This window comes from Mastacembelus armatus, chromosome 1, assembly GCF_900324485.2.
Source record: "Mastacembelus armatus chromosome 1, fMasArm1.2, whole genome shotgun sequence".
NCBI lineage: Eukaryota > Metazoa > Chordata > Actinopteri > Synbranchiformes > Mastacembelidae > Mastacembelus > Mastacembelus armatus.
In genome coordinates, this window is record NC_046633.1 from 8976141 (window position 1) to 8992689 (window position 16549).

Sequence of the window (16549 nt, forward strand, 5' to 3'; positions counted from 1 at the left end):
TTGATAAGTACGTTTTATTTGTCAAAAAGTTCAGGCTAACAGAGTCAACAAATGTAAGAAATGAATGTTATGTTTCCTCTTTGCTTATAACCTGCAGCTTCAGTCCAATCGAAAACTACGGCTCTTTAGTTATCGCGATAACATTTCGGGTCTATGTGAGACCACGAAGCGGATATCCAACCTCTTTTCCGTGGCGGACCGTCATAGGGTCGGTTTGGCAAAATGAAGGTACAATTTCATCTAAGCTGTATTCTTCTGTATATGGCTGCTTTCTTTTAAATATCGTAGCAGTAATAAACACATGGCTCTGAACCTTACTTTGGGCTAGTGTAATGTGGCAGCAATGGCTCATACTCTAAGGATGAGCTTTGATTGTTACGAGAGCTAGCGTTGTTTGTCGGCAAGTGAGCTACAGAAACATGGCCGCACATTTCTCAGTGAAGTCTCACAGGAGCACAGAGTTTTTAAACTTTGTATCTGGCGTTACCTCAGCTTGACGTCTTGACAGAGCTAGCCCTTGAAGCGATTGTTTTATCAGCTATGTTCAATGGGCTAATGTTAGCAAGCTGTGAATGTGTAGCCGGCTAGCTAACGTTAGGCCTCCTACCCACTGTCACACTCCGGTGTTGCTTCTTGTGTCAGCGACTGTTCTTTAACTCAGGTCACAGTAGTTAACCGGCGATTTTAAATGATTCCTAATAATATATCATACAGCAACAGAGCTAATGTTACCTGTGAGTGAACCCAGGCATGATATGGTGCGTTCAGTGACGACTGGACTACAACTCTTTTGCAGCTGAACATCTCGTTCCCCGCTACTGGCTGCCAGAAGCTGATTGAAGTTGATGATGAGCGCAAGCTTCGTACTTTCTACGAAAAGCGTATGGCCACTGAAGTGGCTGCTGATCCTCTTGGAGATGAGTGGAAGGTAAGCACTGATGTTCATAGCTTCACTTAGTATTTCAAATCTGTTTGGTAAGAATATGCTGTTTTGAAATGTTGCACATGTAGCACACCAGTAGACCCTTTTTGACTGGTTCATAGTCATGAAGGGGGGACAGCGTGTTGCCAAAGAAACTACAGAGCTGTTCACCAGATGCGACCAGACCATGTAACTGTGGCTGGTTGAAACAGCATGGCTCTCACACATCAAACACACAACCCAAAAGTAAAGTTTGTCTGAATTGTCAAGAAAGTAGTGAACATTTTTGCTATATATTATCAGTGAAACAGATTTGGGTTTGCCTGGTTTTGAAAACGTTACAGTTTTGAACAGTGGTAACAAACCGCTTTTCTAATCATGCAAGGACTTGGCAATAAGAAAGGAGTTTGAGGTCAAGACAGGAGGAGCTGGGAACCCAGTTGGTAATTAATGGACAACCAGTTGTACAATCAAAGCAACAGCTGCCTGTTTTTTGCTCTTTTTGATTACATTATAAGTAAAGGATAGTCCTATCTTCAGATTCAATCCTTATAAATATTGCTGCTGTCTTGGACACCAAAAAAATCTGAAATTTTAAATTAATAGGGCATGTATTTTTTGCAAACACTCCCTTTTCTTTAAGACATTGCAGAACAATTACCCCAAATAATGAAACCTGAAATAACAGGTTGTTTTTTGTACTTTTGCAGGGTTACGTGGTGCGCATCAGCGGAGGCAATGACAAGCAGGGCTTCCCCATGAAGCAGGGTGTGCTGACCCATGGCCGTGTGCGCCTTCTGCTCAGCAAGGGCCACTCCTGCTACCGTCCCCGCAGAACTGGCGAGCGCAAGCGCAAGTCTGTGCGTGGTTGCATCGTTGATGCCAACCTTAGCGTTCTCAACTTGGTCATTGTCAAGAAAGGTAATGTTCAGTGTTGCTGATGGAGCGTTTTATCCACATAGTAGCAAACTGTCCCTCAACAAATAAGTCTTGATGGCTACACAGTATAGCCTTATTTGTGATGAGTGAATCTCATTTGTGTTGTTGAATAGCACTTGTAAGGTATGTTTATGGCACACCAGTAGACCCTTTTTGATTGGTCAGTAATCATTAAGGGGGGACAGTGTGTTGCCAGAATAACCGTGGAGCTGCTTACCAGATGCGACCAGACCCAGGATCAGTGGATGGTTGAACTGCATTGCTCTGTCAATGTACATCTATTAACATGAATAGTGCAATTTGTAAGTCAGTGTGGCCTTGATTGTTTAAATCATCTTCTGATCTCGTTTTCAGGTGAGAAAGACATTCCCGGGCTGACCGATAGCACTGTCCCTCGCCGTCTTGGTCCCAAGAGGGCCAGCAAGATCCGCAAGCTGTTCAACCTGGCTAAGGAGGATGATGTCAGACAATATGTTGTGAGGAGACCCCTGACTAAAGAAGGTAAGACTAGATCTGATTTTCTCACCGGAGCCTGCATGTGTTCAATGAATCACTGAATGTTTGTCTGTGGTTTTGAATGGCCGTTTGCAGTTTGACATTGTCCTCATGACTGACTACCTCAAAGCTGATGCCATATTGGTAATTTTAAATGTCTTATAGTGAATAAAGTAATCGGGAAATCAAAACTTAGAGCCATATTGTATGAATAATGCAATACTTTGTCCCTTTTCAAAATGTGAAATGCATTTGGTTTGGATTTAATGCTGGACTGAAGGAATGGGACATGCAAATGTTTTTTAAATTTATAGATTGCAACAGCCATTTTGTTAATCTGATGGCAGGTATCAAGTCTTAAGTATTGCCTTTTATTACTCGTAGCTCAGAAAAATGTGATGGGCTTTTTTTTTTTAATCTTCAGTTTCCAAGGCGCAACAACTTTTGCAGTACATTTTAGTGACAAAATACAACTTCTATCAGTAGTATCAGTGGTTTCTCCATTCCTTTGGGGTTTTGCCTAAAGATTGGAATGTAAGAGCTGAGATCAGGACTGCTAGTAACCCAATGTACTTGCACCAATGTCATCCTTAATACCACAGTGTATTGAGCATTTCTGCAATAGTGAATGTCTGAAAATGTGTGCAGTTGTTCCAGTAATTATACATTATAATATGGCCTTTCTCTCTGTTTCCCAGCTTTTCACTGCACCATTTCAGTATTGTGTGGGGGAAGCTTTGGATTTCTAACATGGTTCAACAACGTGTAATTTGAACATTCAGTATTAACTGTACTTGCTCTTGTTGTTAGGCAAGAAGCCCAGAACCAAGGCTCCCAGGATCCAGAGACTGGTGACACCTCGTGTGCTGCAGCATAAGCGTCGCCGCATTGCCCTCAAGAGACAACGCACCCAGAAGAACAAGGAGGAAGCTTCTGAGTATGCCAAGCTGCTGGCCAAGAGGATGAAGGTATGTTTATATTTTGAGGTTTTCTTATTCACCCAGGAAATACCCAAGAAAAATAAAGCAGCTCTGTTACGAGATTTTTTTGTGAATTTTTTTTTTGACGTTGGTTTTCATGGTCCCACTGTTGGTGGCATGCATCAAACTGCAGTTAGCTAAGAAATTACAAATTCCAGGAGCTAGTATGCAATTGTGAAGCAGATAATGGGGTGCATTGAGTTGTTTTAATGCAGATATCTGCCATTTTTGATGTGTTGAAACATTTCTGACACACATTTGTTCATACAAACAGGAGGCCAAGGAAAAGCGCCAGGAACAGATTGCCAAGAGGCGCCGTCTTTCTTCTCTGAGGGCATCCACATCCAAGTCTGAGTCCAGCCAAAAGTGAAATGAAAGTGAAATAAAGTAATGTTTTGCTCAAAAAACAGACCTGTCATGTAACTCATTGAGTCCAGACCATAGGCTCTCTGTTGAATGAATGGATGCAGATTTACCATTTGAATTGTTGGCAGTTACCAAGTATCTGTATGGTAGGTGCCTAAAGGCCTAAATATATCCCAGGAGTAAATGTCTAATTAGCCAAAATATATGCTAGGATCTGCATTTATAAAAAGCCTGAGTTTAATAGTTTTCTGCTTAACTGAAAATCATTTCACTTATTAAAAGCTCTGCAATTTTCACTTTGGAAAAACAAGGACTTCTTCAAATGATACAATTTCACCTTGTACCAGAACAAGGAAAGTCTGGTCTGAGCTTTTAATACACAACCATTAGTTGACATGTATGGATCTCATGGGTTTGTGCTGTTCTCATGCAGCAAGACCACTGATTGCCAGAGAAAGGAAATTCAAATTTATGAATCTTCAACTTTTATTTAACACCAATCAACATTTTGACACCCAACATTCACCCTTATTGAGAATATGCACCAGTTGGAAAGAGCTGTGGGACATAAATTGAACACAGACATGTATCAAATAAATGTACATCAACGACGCAGACAGGCCTTAACATTGCACCCATTGTCAAAGATGGACATCTTGATAGGCTTCCTCGTTCGGCATGGAGATATACCGTGTGGGTAGACCTGGACCACATCCTTGTAAGATGAGGAACTGGCTGTATTTAGATGACTTCTAACTTGTCCCAACTGGTTTTGTTCAGTTGGTGGGTGGCATAAGTAGTACATTTGAGAGAAGAAGAAGAACACAGTCACAACCTGATGCTGCAGGTATTGAGGCAGCTCCCGGATGTTCCAGACCCATCTCAAAGAAGTGGTCTGAAGGTCCAGAATCAGCGATGAAGACCAGGGCAACATCTTCTGGACCTATAGAGCGAAGTACATAATGTGCATGAGTTGAAAGCTGAATATTTGAAGTCATGTGAGCAATTACTATTATATGCTATTGGTAAAATTAATGTTAGCAGTAACCCCTCCCCATTGCATGAACAGCCAATCATGTGATTAAGAACAAAACCTGTCAAGTTGATTTGAATAATGAATGAACTGTGAAAATATGGACAAAAAGCATATGTGGCACATAACTTGGTGTCCTAAAAATATAAACATAAGTGGCATCTGGTCATCTAACCCTCAGCAAGAAAGTGGGACAAAAAAAAAAAAAAGTCTCCATTCCCATAAACTACCCACAGCACACCTGAACAGACTGCATCTTGGCTATAAGCATGTAGTAAGTTCTTCTAAACAGTTTGGCAGTGAGAAAAATGACTCGCTCAGGGTAACTTTGGAGTGCAGGAGCCTCAAAGCCCTCTGTTGGACTGGTATCTTCTTCTAAACAGAAAGATGATATGTTGAGTGATATACAGATAACATCTACATTTTAACTGGCATGTGTATGTAACATTTTGCTGTTCCGCATCAGTAAATTTACAATAGCCTACATACTTTTATCTTCCTCTGTTGGAGGAAGCACTTGGTCCACCATGGCTTCTGACATACTCAGAGCTGAGTCCAGTCCTACACTGGCCACAGTGATGGCTCTCTTCACAAAAGACTTGTTAGTCCCATCATCAGCCTGCTGCATCCTCTCCATCATCCATGTGACTGTGTGATGAACACAGTCCATGGTTCCATTAGCAGTGACGCTCACAGCATCCTGGATCTCATGGATCTTGCTCTTGGCACTGGCAACAACCTGGGTGAAAGACAGAAGAATAAGAACATATTTCTTGCTTTTCTTTTTTTGTTTTTTTTTAAAAAATACATTAAATAAGGAATCTGCAGTTCATTTAAAAGACTAAATGGAAAACTTACTTCCTCTGTGGGTGCGTGAATCACAGGGAATGTAGTCTCCAACCAGTCAAGACTTTTACATGCAACATCATTTGCAATGGAAACTACGAAAATATTCCAGACAATGAAGCCATTACTGGATGTAATACATTCTCAGAAATACAACAAAAGAAACCTACAGTCCAGCTTAATTTGGCAAAGATGTAGACACTTTAACCATCTCCATTTTTTTTTTTTCATTAAAACACCAACTTCCAAGTTACCTCAACAATAAACACTTGAATTTCAGCTGATTCTAAAAGGTCTAATTTAGGTACTCATGCTGTTAATGTATGGTAACAGCATTTTTGCTGGCTGATCTTTTTAAGTCAATGTGCAAATTAGTTTTCACACTTAAAAGAAAGAAATAAATAAGCCTAATGTAAGTTCACTGGACCACGGCTCACCTAGAACACACTGATATTAAAGAGAAAAACAACATACAGGCCTACAGTATGACAATACAGCCTGAAACTACACAGAACATCTTCCTAACTGTACTCACTCTGGGGCTCCAGTTTAACAATGACAGGTGAAACTCTGTCACAGGCCGCAGAGCCTAAACCTGTCACACTGTTCTCCAGCACCTCACACACTGACTTCAGGTTGGGGTGGCTGCGTTTTGTGTCAGTGTACAAGACTAACAACTTGCTACAAACTGAGCTAACAACGGGCAACTTAGCCACTCTGGCAGCTGCGCTCGGCACCTTCTGCAAGAAAACAGCAGAGAAACAAACAGATAAGCTCTCATCGAGAGAATTTACAACCAAAGTTGGTGTAGTTTGAATTACAGATACGTGTCCGCGGTTTCATCTTTTCCATTGTACGCACCTGGTTGTTGTTCGTCGGCATGTTTCCACACTTTGTCAGAGGAGAAAAGTCGTTTAGTCAGTAAACGACTAAACCTCTAAATTATTTACGGTTCAGCAGGTAAACGAGGCGAGAAAATACAAAACTCAGCCGCCAAACTGCTGCTCCACAGAAAAAGGTATGCTCGCATCACGTGGTCAGCTTATTAATCAGCGCTCACCTGTTTCTCTAAGTACCACTGAGATGCTGGGTGCCTGGTCTCGCGGGATGTCAACGTTGCCATGACGTAATGCTAAACGGAAAAAACTACGTTTGTTTCCCCACTTAGTGCTAAAACCAGATGTAGTTTATTATGCATATGCTGTATGGTTAGATGTAGTTTATTATGCATATGCTGTATGGTTAGATGTAGTTTATTATGCATATGCTGTATGGTTAGATGTAGTTTATTATGCATATGCTGTATGGTTACCTGTGTTTAGTGTTTAGTCCAGCCTGACTGAACTGTTCACTGCTTGACCTGAACCCTATTTTCCTATATAAGCTATTGTACCAACAGTTCTTATTCAGAAACAATGCATAAAATGAAATTGTAGTTCAGGCTAATTGTTTCCATCTGAGGTATAAATTCTTGAAACATCTATTTTGTTAATGACAGCTTCTCGTTTACATATTTGACTACAGCCTCTTAGCTCTTTAATGACAATTTGTTTTGTACTGCCTGTGTGATGTGTGATGGATCTTGTTAAATGCCAGTATAAACACAGCATTTCAGTGAAACATTATAAAGGCTTAAGAGATCTGCGCTGTGAGCAGGATTTGAACCTACGCGGGGATAACCCCATTGGATTTCGAATCCAACGCCTTAACCACTCGGCCATCACAGCTCTTGTGTCAACGCTCTCTATGGTCATTCCAGAGAATAAATTATACTTCTCATCCATATATGAAGCTGAACCTGACTTCGCCGTTAATCGCTCAGCTTCTTGCAACAAGCGGTATTCCCCTGCGTCTGATTTCTGCTGCACACCGCCGATCCAGGGTACTGCTCACAGCATGTGAGCTGGTGACCGTGGGTGTTGTATGACAACAGGCAGGTTGGGTCCTGCCTAATTGTAGTGACCGGCATGATCTGACTACAAAGCTGGAACGAACTAATGACACAAAACCTGCAATCTTCAACACAAATCACAGCAGAGCTTGTAAGAGTTGTTCAATCCATCTTCATACCTGATCTATAGGCATCAATAACATTATTCAGTTGAATTAGTTAGAAGTATTCACCAGCTGTATTTTTTTTTATACATTACTATTTATCCTGTTAAACTGTGGGAAAATATATATTTTTATATGTTTTTGAGGACTAGAAGTTAGTTAGTTGAAGTGTGGCGTGGTAATTCTTTCAAATATGTTTTCTACCTATAACCAGATGTTTTACTGCTGTTCTGATAAATTGGCACCACAGAATTTTCTCTTGTGCCCCTGGCTACCAATGGTTACCAACAGGTTTGTCATTTAAGTGATAAACGTAGCTGAGTAACAGAACCCACCTAATGGCTCAGGGTTTAACAGGCTGCTCAAGGCAAAGTGGTTCATAAACCTAATGCGCACCGAGTTCTGTATGTGCATATTGATGAGAAAGACGGGGTGATTTTCGGTTATAGGACGTTTGGGGAGTCGTTTTGGCCCATCTTCGTAAAGGCGAGCACGCTCTGAGCCACGAGGTTCTGTCCGTGGTGCTGATGCTGCTGCTGCTGCTGCTGCTGCTGTTGCGGCTGACTGCCGCTGCAGCATCTCGGCGCTCAGACCGCGTCTCTTGCGCACAACGTGCCCACTAAACGTTTCTCCTACATGTCGGAATGCGCCAGGGAGGAGGTGTATAGCTCAAAGTCTTTGTGTGGCAGCGAAAGTCACAAGGATTGGGACTGCTTCCCGCTGCAAAAAAAATAAATAAAAAATGAGACACAGGAGAAGCACGTGTAGTGGGTGGTCCTCAGCACACTGCTTTCACGTGGCTCTGGCGAGAGCCGAGCCCGCGCCGAGCCGCCGCACCGTCAGTCCAGTGCTGCAACGCCAGGAGACAACATCAGCATGGCTGTGGAGATGGAACCCTCGGAGTAAGTGCGCTTTCCAATTGGGTTTTTATTTGTAAGCAACACGTTTACAGTTTAGACAGGATAAAAAGTAATAACGACCACCTGTGTGACAGGTTTCCTTAAATACTAAAGAGTACGTGGGTCTGTTGTGGATGACCAATTGCACATTACGCATTAAGTTGGCACATTGGATCTTGTTTATAGTATGTCACTAATTTTCTTAGGGACGTTTTACTTCGATATTTGCGTCAATTTAAAAAGTTAATTTCTATAATAAAATGTTGACAGTGTTTGTTAGGCATAACATTCGTGTTTATATGTTTAAAGAGAATGTATTTTATTATGACGCTGTAATTTTTTTCTCTGCCTGTACACTTTTGGTCACCCATGTGGCGTCTAATCAGTTGTGGAACGTCCCTTACGATCACAGATATGTTTTCATTAACATACTGTTTATTGTGGTCAGTGTGTTACACATATGCGCACTTTTGCCCATGAGGATGCTCAGATGGCTGCGTTAGCTGTGAGGTTTTTGCTGATTATGCCGAGAGAGAGGCGGGTCCAGGCTGTTTTGCAGTCATTATACATAGTGTCTGCTTCATCCACATGTGCCTGTTGATCTAATAGGCTCTCCAACCCTGGTTTGGGTGTGGGTTGTGCTTTTGTATTGGTTAGTTTTTTTTTCTGGGGAAATGTGGGGATGGAGTACACACTCATCTTGGGGTTGGTTTGTTGTGGTGGGGGGTGAAATGGGAGGGAATTTAGTTTAGGATAGTTAGTTAGCAGTGCAAGAGATCAATGTCTTTACATGAGAGTGCATGTGACAGACCATAAAGCTTAGTCCTGCAGAGTGATGTTAACAGACATGTACTGGAATACAGCAGACAGTTATGGAAATGCTACAAACGTCAACATGAAGGATTCCTTCACCTTGTCTTGTTTTGACCCGGTCAGTCTATATTATGTCTTTATTATGGATTATTCTATGGCCACAGCTGGGACAACATCTGGAAATCAAAGTGCCCAGCTGGTTGCTCAGAATAAATAGTGTGATAAAAGTGATTAACACTGGCACAATCCTGAAAAAAGCACTAAAGCTCTACCGTTTAACCTTCATACAAATAATGCCAGTGTTTCCATGTATTCAACCCACTTCTTAACACTTCTTGCACATTACTCTATACAGTCTTTCAGTTGTATCAACTTGTGGTTATAAGAATTATCCTTCTTTACTCTGTAGTGTGATCCGCCTGATAATGCAGTATCTTAAGGAGAACAACCTCTACCGAACGCTGACTACCTTACAGGAGGAAACTACCGTCTCACTCAACACAGTGGAAAGTATAGACAGTTTCATTGCAGATATCAACAATGGCCACTGGGACTCTGTCCTGCTGGCTATCGAGTCCCTTAAGTTACCTGACAACACACTTATTGACCTGTATGAGCAGGTGAGCATTGCGATGATCAGCTAATGTTTTTCTTGGCTTGGATTTTAATAAGCTCACGACAAACAATGATTTCTCCAACAGGTTGTAATGGAGCTCATTGAAATGAGGGAGGTGGGTGCAGCTCGTTCACTCCTCAGACAAACTGACCCAATGATCATGCTGAAGCAGACTCAGCCGGACAGGTACCTCCACTTGGAGAACCTTCTAACGTGCTCCTACTTTGACCCTCGCGAGGTAAGACAATAAAAGCTTTTATTTTTATGAAACTATGTTAAGAAGTGCTTTATATGGCAACATCCTCTTATACAGTAACATCCCACCCACTGCAGGCATACCCAAAAGGCAGCAGCAAGGAGAAGCGACGAAGAGCAATAGCTGAGGCGATGGTGAGAGAGGTTAGCGTGGTGCCTCCGTCTCGCCTCATGGGGCTCCTGGAACAAGTCAGTGTGAGTATGATGATCTATATTCTTCTTAATTACTGTTTTACTGACATGTGAAGGAACTTAACCAATACTAATGCTACTGTGAGACTGTAAATGTACATTGTAATCTAAAATAAATTATTTCCTTCATTTTTCCACTGTTTCTTTCTTTCACTGATGCCATGTACAAACTGTTTTTTTAATTGTGAGGATACCCTCACGAATTGTGAGGGTATCCTTTATACACTTGGAAATATTCTTGAGATTGAGTTCAGCTGGCAATAAAACACAGTTCAATAACAATAACAGTATTGTTGTGCTATTTTTTAGTATTTAAACCAAGAAAACTGTATATTTTTCCCAGGGGAAGGTTCTTGGTGAGGCCCATGTTATTTACACAAGTGCTGGCAGTAAATAAAAAGGGAAAGAAATGTTTTCAAGAGCCACCACTGACTCATTAGTCAAATCCTAATTCCATGTCATTTACTAATACAAAATGTGGAATGAAAGTTGTACCATTTGGCTGCACTATAGAAGGAAAATACTTTAGTTAAGGACGTAGCAAAGCAAGCTTGAGTAAGCAAAATTGAGTAAGAGTATTCATCCATTCATCAGGATTTGTCACTTTAATCTCTTTGTTTGTGAGTAGTTGTTGGACCACAGCACTACAGATCAACTTTTTCAAATTAACTTCACCTACAACAGAAGATTGTGCATTTCACTGTGTTTGCAATGCCATACTACAAAATCAATTTGTAATGACCAATTTACATATGCAAGTTGTCACTGTTTTGTTTTCTTAGTTTTGATGATATATTGGTAAAAGTAACTTAGATACAACAATTTTATGTTTTCTATTTTCCATCCATCATTCCCTTTTCTAGTCTATGAGAATACAGCAGTTTTCGAGCCATCTCTCCCCTGACATGACCATCGACACATCTGGCAACAAGGAGAGACACGGGGACAAAGAGTGTTTTCCAACCCAGCTGTATCGCCACATTAAGGTTGAGAATTACATATTCTGCTTTATTTCTATATAACAGTATCTTGGACTTACGGGTTCAATGTGTAATATTTAGATGCATCTATTAGAGGAAATGGAATATAGTATTCATAAATCTAGGTGTTGCATTTTTTAAATCTTAGAATGAGCCTTTTAAATCTACATAGGGTGCGGGTCCCCTTTTGCGAAGGCAGACATGTTGCAGCACCAAGTTTCTACAGTAGCATGAAACAGCAAAGTCCAATACTGACTCTATAGACAGGGGACTTTATTTTGTTTTAAAAGGGATGGTCACCATACACTTTCTTGTGCCTGGAAACGAGTGGGATATGAGAGGTACTCAGAGGTTTGCATTCTGCATTCTCACCACTAGATGCCTCTACACCTTTCACTTTTTACACTTTGCACCTTGAAATTTTGGTTTTGGTGAAATTATTCAAGTTAAGACAGTCACATATGATATTAATTTTATTGGTGAGTTATCTGTAGGTTTTTATCTCCTTTGTCCTCACAGTATACAGCATTTGGTAAACACACACACACACACACACACACACACACGCACACACACACGCACACACACACACACACACACTGGGCCATTACATTGACTTACATTAATTTCCTGGAGACTTGCCCTAATCATTACCTGCCTAACCCAAACCATAACCTAACCCTAACTTCACCCTACCCTTAAACCAAGGTTTAAAATTCAGAGATTGACATGTTGGGGACCTGGATTTTGCCCCCATGTGGAAGCCGAGTCCCCATGTTATAAACACAAAACTAATTGCCTTACTTACCTAAAGGCAGTGTTTTAGGCTCTGGCTGTGCTCTCATCATTTGCATCCAAATGGAGCCAGATGGAGCTGCCTGAGTTTCTTGTCCTTGCTTTTCTCTGCTCAAGGTTAAAACTGAGAATGGTCAGCCTGCATAACAGCAGACTGTTGGAGGACTTTATGTTTCCCTGAGGTCACTTGCTCATTGCTTGTGTTTTATTTCTCTGAGTCTCTGGACCACAGACTGTGAACTGAATAGAAAACATGTTTTCCAGGAGGTAGTAGAGAGTTGATGACTTGTTTCTTTGTTTGATCTCAATCTGCAGTTTGGGCGACGGTCACATGTGGAGTGTGCCCGTTTCTCTCCTGATGGGAAGTACTTAATCACTGGCTCAGTGGATGGGTTCATTGAGGTTTGGAACTTCAATACTGGAAAGATTAGTAAGGTAGGTATGTTTTTTTTATGTAATGCATTTTAATAAAATATTATCCATTCTCTTGAGTAACATTTTGTCAGTCATTGGTTTAAATATTTGTTTGAATAATGTTTCAGTGTTGCACTCAAATAGATTTTCTTCTTAACAAGACTTATGACCTGTTTGAATAAGAGGAAAAAATACTACTGTGGTTAAATATGACAAAAATGTATTTAGTTTCATTGTTTTTCTGTTTGGGTTTGCCTCAATGACAGGATTTAAAGTATCAGGCTCAGGACAGTTTCATGATGATGGATGATGCTGTGCTGTGTATGTGCTTCAGTAAGGACTCTGATCTACTGACAACTGGAGCTCAGAATGGCAAAATAAAGGTCAGAACTTATTATACTCTCTTATAATACTGTCAGTTGTTAATATTTTGTATATTTGTCAGCATAAACTCTTTGGATATTGTATAGCAATATCAAGAAGTTTGTAGTATTATCAGCTGAATCGATAGTCTCATTACATTGTCTCTCCCAAACGTGCGTATGTGTGTGTGTTGGTGATGAAGGTGTGGAAAATCCAGAGTGGTCTGTGCCTGCGCAGGTTTGAGCACGCTCACAGCAAAGGTGTGACTTGTCTGAGCTTCAACAAGGACAGCAACCAGATCCTCAGTGCCTCCTTTGACCAGACTATCAGGTGGGATGTAACGTCAGAGTGAACTCACAGGAAACTAGAGCTGCTGTTATCCAGTTCGGACCGAGCATGTAGTACATACATGCATATTTGCTTTGTTTAGTACACAGCTGATACCCTGACAGTAATTGATCATCAAAGTGGTAACATTACTTACACAAGCTAAGGTTGACATTTAGACTAACTGTAAAATTGTGCACACAGACTGTTATGCTGTGTGTTGGTCTTAAAGAGCCATGCAGATGGATTAAATCACATTCAATGCATTTAACTGCACAGGAAATAGAGAGATTAAGTCTAACAACAAATATTAATTTGATCTACAGATAGTAAAAACAAAAATGTAATAAGTTAATTAAAAAAGATAAATACCTTTTTTGTTTTTAAAATGAATGTGGATACTTGAATGTAGATACTTGATTTCAGAAATGATTTACCAGTAGATTTAAAAGATAAAAAAAAAAAAAAAACATTGTGGGAGCCTTTTTCAATCTTAGGAGCCTTGTTGTGGCAAAATTTTCTTGTTTGCTGTGGGAGGAAGCGAGAACTCTCACTGACCTCAGACATGATTCACAAAAGTTTCACAGCGAACACAATTCAGTTGGAAGCCAGTCAGCTCTTTTTACGTCCCACAGAGGATTAGCAAAATGTTGTCAGCAAGGCTCCAGGACTGCTAACACAACTGGCAATGAAAGAAGTATTCATCTTTTAATTTCCCCTTCAACAGCTTGGTTGTTATATTTGTAAATTACCCATTTTAATCCTTTAATGCTTATTCACTTTCTGGTAGATCATATTTTGAGGTCTGATATTTTGGGTTAAACAAAAAACACTTAAACCTAATCATCTCTATCTCTTGGCTGAACTATTTCTTCATTATTTTTTGGTGCCTGGTTATTCAGTGCCTGATAGCACATGTTGCTTGCATGCAGACTGAACCCGAATGCAGTACCACATCACACACAAACACACACTGAGTCCCCCCGATTGTTGTGGAGTCGAATATCTATTTCTGACTCCTGAGGGGCTGTGGGTTGAGTGTCTTGGCTCTGCTGGAAGCGCATGTGATGTGTGGGTGTAGCTGAGATACCATGTGCTTGGGTATAAAGCTGCAACGTGTTCCTGCGCTTGCAATTCCTCAAGCTGGGAGTATGCCTTGTTTACATACTGTAAGTCATCCTCCTAGAGACACGAGTGAATTGGTGAGCATGAGGCATTTTGTCATGGTTTAGCTAATCTGCACTCAGTCACTCCACGGGAGCTAAAAATAACACACTGGGAGCTCAGCAACACGTTTTGTCTGCTCTCAAGAAAATCCCCTCTTAAGTTGGAATAAAGATGGATTTGTTTAGGAGTCAGAGCTGCTTTTTCATTTGTAGTATTTAGCATTAACAGTTTTTGATGTCAGTCAATTATCTATTACTTAATGTCATTCTCAGAATCCATGAACTGAGGTCAGGGAAGACGTTAAAGGAGTTAAACGGCCATTCATCATTTGTAAATGACGCAGCTTTCACTCAAGATGGATTTCACATCATCAGTGCCTCATCTGATGGCACTGTTAAGGTACGGGCTCAACTTAAATGACTGTAACTGATGTCTGTGCTTCATCAATGTCATCCTGTAGCTGGGAAAGAGTTCTAAACATATCAAAATGTGTCTCTCAGTGAAATTATTCTTAATTCTTTTTAGATATGGAACGCAAAAACTTGTGGATGCGTTCACACTTTCAAACCCCTGTCCCGAACATCGGAGGTCCCCGTCAACAATGTGATTCCTCTACCCCTAAACCCAGAGCACTTTGTGGTTTGTAACCACTCCAACACAGTGGTCATCATGAGCATGAAGGGTCAGGTGAGAGCTCCCTGACTTAGTCTAGTCTAGTCTATATGGAATCATTATGCTAACATAAGCTAATTGGCTGATGACTCCAGCTTCATACTGAACACACTTAAAGCGAGTGATATCTAACTTTCCTTACATTCTTTTCCTTTATTTTGCAGGTATTAGTATGAGATATGCTAGCCAGATATTTTATAGAAGCTCAATATCTTCTCTTCTGCCTCCCCAGACTGTGAAGACCTTCAGCTCTGATAGAAAGGAAGGAGCAAGCTTTGTGTGTTGCACTCTGTCACCCCGCGGGGAGTGGATTTACTGTGTGGGAGAGGACTTAGTGCTGTACTGCTTCTCCTCTACGACGGGAAGGCTGGAGAAAACCCTGACTGTAAGCTCTGCTGCTAACACTCTTTATTAAAGTCTGTGAGAGATGGCAGGTCATCCCCTCATCCCCTCGTGTGAAATCTGATTTATTAAAAAAAAAAAAAAAAAAAGGTTTCTCAGTGTTTTTTTAACATTATTTTTTTGCCCAATTTAATACTCTGTGCCACAGCTTTTATGCAGCAACCAGAAGGGCTCTAGAAAACTAGTAAAGCTGAGGGGGAATGTTGAAATGTGTGGTGATCTGTGTTTCTCTGCACCCACAGGTTCACGAGAAAGATGTTATTGGCATCACTCACCACCCACATGAGAATCTCATTGCCACATTCAGCGAGGATGGTCTTCTAAGGCTATGGAAACCTTGAATTGTTGCCTGCATCTTACCATGGAGGACCTAGAGAGGCAATTCATTCATTTCCATTTACCTGTGCAATAAAAAGATGAATTAGTGAAACATTTGACTTAATATTTTAGTCCACCAATAAATTATACAGTAAAATAAGCAAACACACCACAGTTTCAGTTTAGTAGCTGTTCTGGAGCTTTTGAGCACATGATCTTCGTCAGCAAATGAAGCTGTCGTGGAACTGTAAAATCTTCAGTTTTTCTGATTCTGACTCTTCTGATTGATTTGTTAGGTCTTTGTTATATAAACTTCGGCAGCACTGTCTAGGTCCTCCATATTGTATACACGTCCTCATGGATCCAGCTTCACCAGTGCAGTTTGAATCCCCATTTTCATCTCTTCTGTCTTCATTAGACATGAAAATGCATGATAGTGAACTGTCGTGAAAATATTCAGAAATTAAAATGCCTAATGTTTGGGCATAAACAAACAATATCAGGTATATGATTTGTCAGATTTGATTTCTAATAATACTTTTGTAACTTTAATTCAGGTGTTAATGTTTTGTCCCGTGTTCCCTGCATGCTACCTCAGTTACACTGTGAAAAGTGGCTCTACAATAATTTTAGTGCACCTTAATAATATGCATGATAACTGATGGTAACCCCAAAGGAGCTCCAGTGACACATTCTGTAT

At 40.7% G+C, this 16549-nt stretch overlaps 3 protein-coding genes and 1 non-coding gene across 4 annotated transcripts; 2 read left to right on the forward strand and 2 right to left on the reverse strand.

Moving 5' to 3' along the window:
• Window positions 1-97: 97 nt before the first annotated feature.
• Window positions 98-3747, forward strand: rps6 (ribosomal protein S6). Its single transcript, XM_026303262.1, has 6 exons — window positions 98-228; window positions 797-928; window positions 1633-1843; window positions 2216-2362; window positions 3167-3324; window positions 3611-3747. The coding sequence occupies exons 1-6, from the start codon at window positions 223-225 to the stop codon at window positions 3704-3706; spliced, it is 750 nt and encodes a 249-aa protein (XP_026159047.1). The 5' UTR covers window positions 98-222; the 3' UTR covers window positions 3707-3747.
• Window positions 3748-4478: 731 nt separating this feature from the next.
• Window positions 4479-6594, reverse strand: LOC113128075 (perilipin-2-like). The gene is made up of 6 exons (XM_026303122.1): window positions 6443-6594; window positions 6117-6321; window positions 5594-5676; window positions 5225-5474; window positions 4970-5110; window positions 4479-4645 (listed from the first exon to the last, which is right to left on the reverse strand). Exons 1-6 carry the CDS (start codon window positions 6461-6463, stop codon window positions 4479-4481), a joined length of 867 nt encoding a protein of 288 aa, XP_026158907.1. The 5' UTR covers window positions 6464-6594.
• Window positions 6595-7225: 631 nt separating this feature from the next.
• On the reverse strand, window positions 7226-7308 carry trnas-cga (transfer RNA serine (anticodon CGA)). The gene has a single exon. It is a non-coding gene; the product is annotated as a tRNA-Ser (tRNA).
• Window positions 7309-8493: 1185 nt separating this feature from the next.
• Window positions 8494-15907, forward strand: LOC113128434 (WD40 repeat-containing protein SMU1-like). Its single transcript, XM_026303762.1, has 12 exons — window positions 8494-8538; window positions 9758-9968; window positions 10050-10202; window positions 10298-10408; window positions 11275-11397; window positions 12502-12621; window positions 12867-12983; window positions 13166-13293; window positions 14730-14856; window positions 14983-15144; window positions 15362-15514; window positions 15774-15907. The coding sequence occupies exons 1-12, from the start codon at window positions 8513-8515 to the stop codon at window positions 15870-15872; spliced, it is 1530 nt and encodes a 509-aa protein (XP_026159547.1). The 5' UTR covers window positions 8494-8512; the 3' UTR covers window positions 15873-15907.
• The last annotated feature ends 642 nt before the right edge of the window (window positions 15908-16549 follow it).

Excerpts from the sequence above, each read along its gene's own strand:
- rps6 (XM_026303262.1), top strand. Across the intron at positions 2,363-3,166 it reads GAGACCCCTGACTAAAGAAG|GCAAGAAGCCCAGAACCAAG; the intron begins GTAAGACTAGAT and ends TCTTGTTGTTAG. Across the intron at positions 3,325-3,610 it reads TGCTGGCCAAGAGGATGAAG|GAGGCCAAGGAAAAGCGCCA; the intron begins GTATGTTTATAT and ends TCATACAAACAG.
- LOC113128075 (XM_026303122.1), bottom strand. The coding sequence starts at position 6,463 with ATGCCGACGAACAACAACCAG. Across the intron at positions 6,322-6,442 it reads TGCCGACGAACAACAACCAG|AAGGTGCCGAGCGCAGCTGC; the intron begins GTGCGTACAATG and ends GTTTTCTTGCAG. Across the intron at positions 5,475-5,593 it reads TTCACGCACCCACAGAGGAA|GTTGTTGCCAGTGCCAAGAG; the intron begins GTAAGTTTTCCA and ends TCTTTCACCCAG.
- LOC113128434 (XM_026303762.1), top strand. The coding sequence starts at position 8,513 with ATGGCTGTGGAGATGGAACCCTCGGA. Across the intron at positions 8,539-9,757 it reads GTGGAGATGGAACCCTCGGA|TGTGATCCGCCTGATAATGC; the intron begins GTAAGTGCGCTT and ends TTTACTCTGTAG. Across the intron at positions 12,984-13,165 it reads CTCAGAATGGCAAAATAAAG|GTGTGGAAAATCCAGAGTGG; the intron begins GTCAGAACTTAT and ends TTGGTGATGAAG.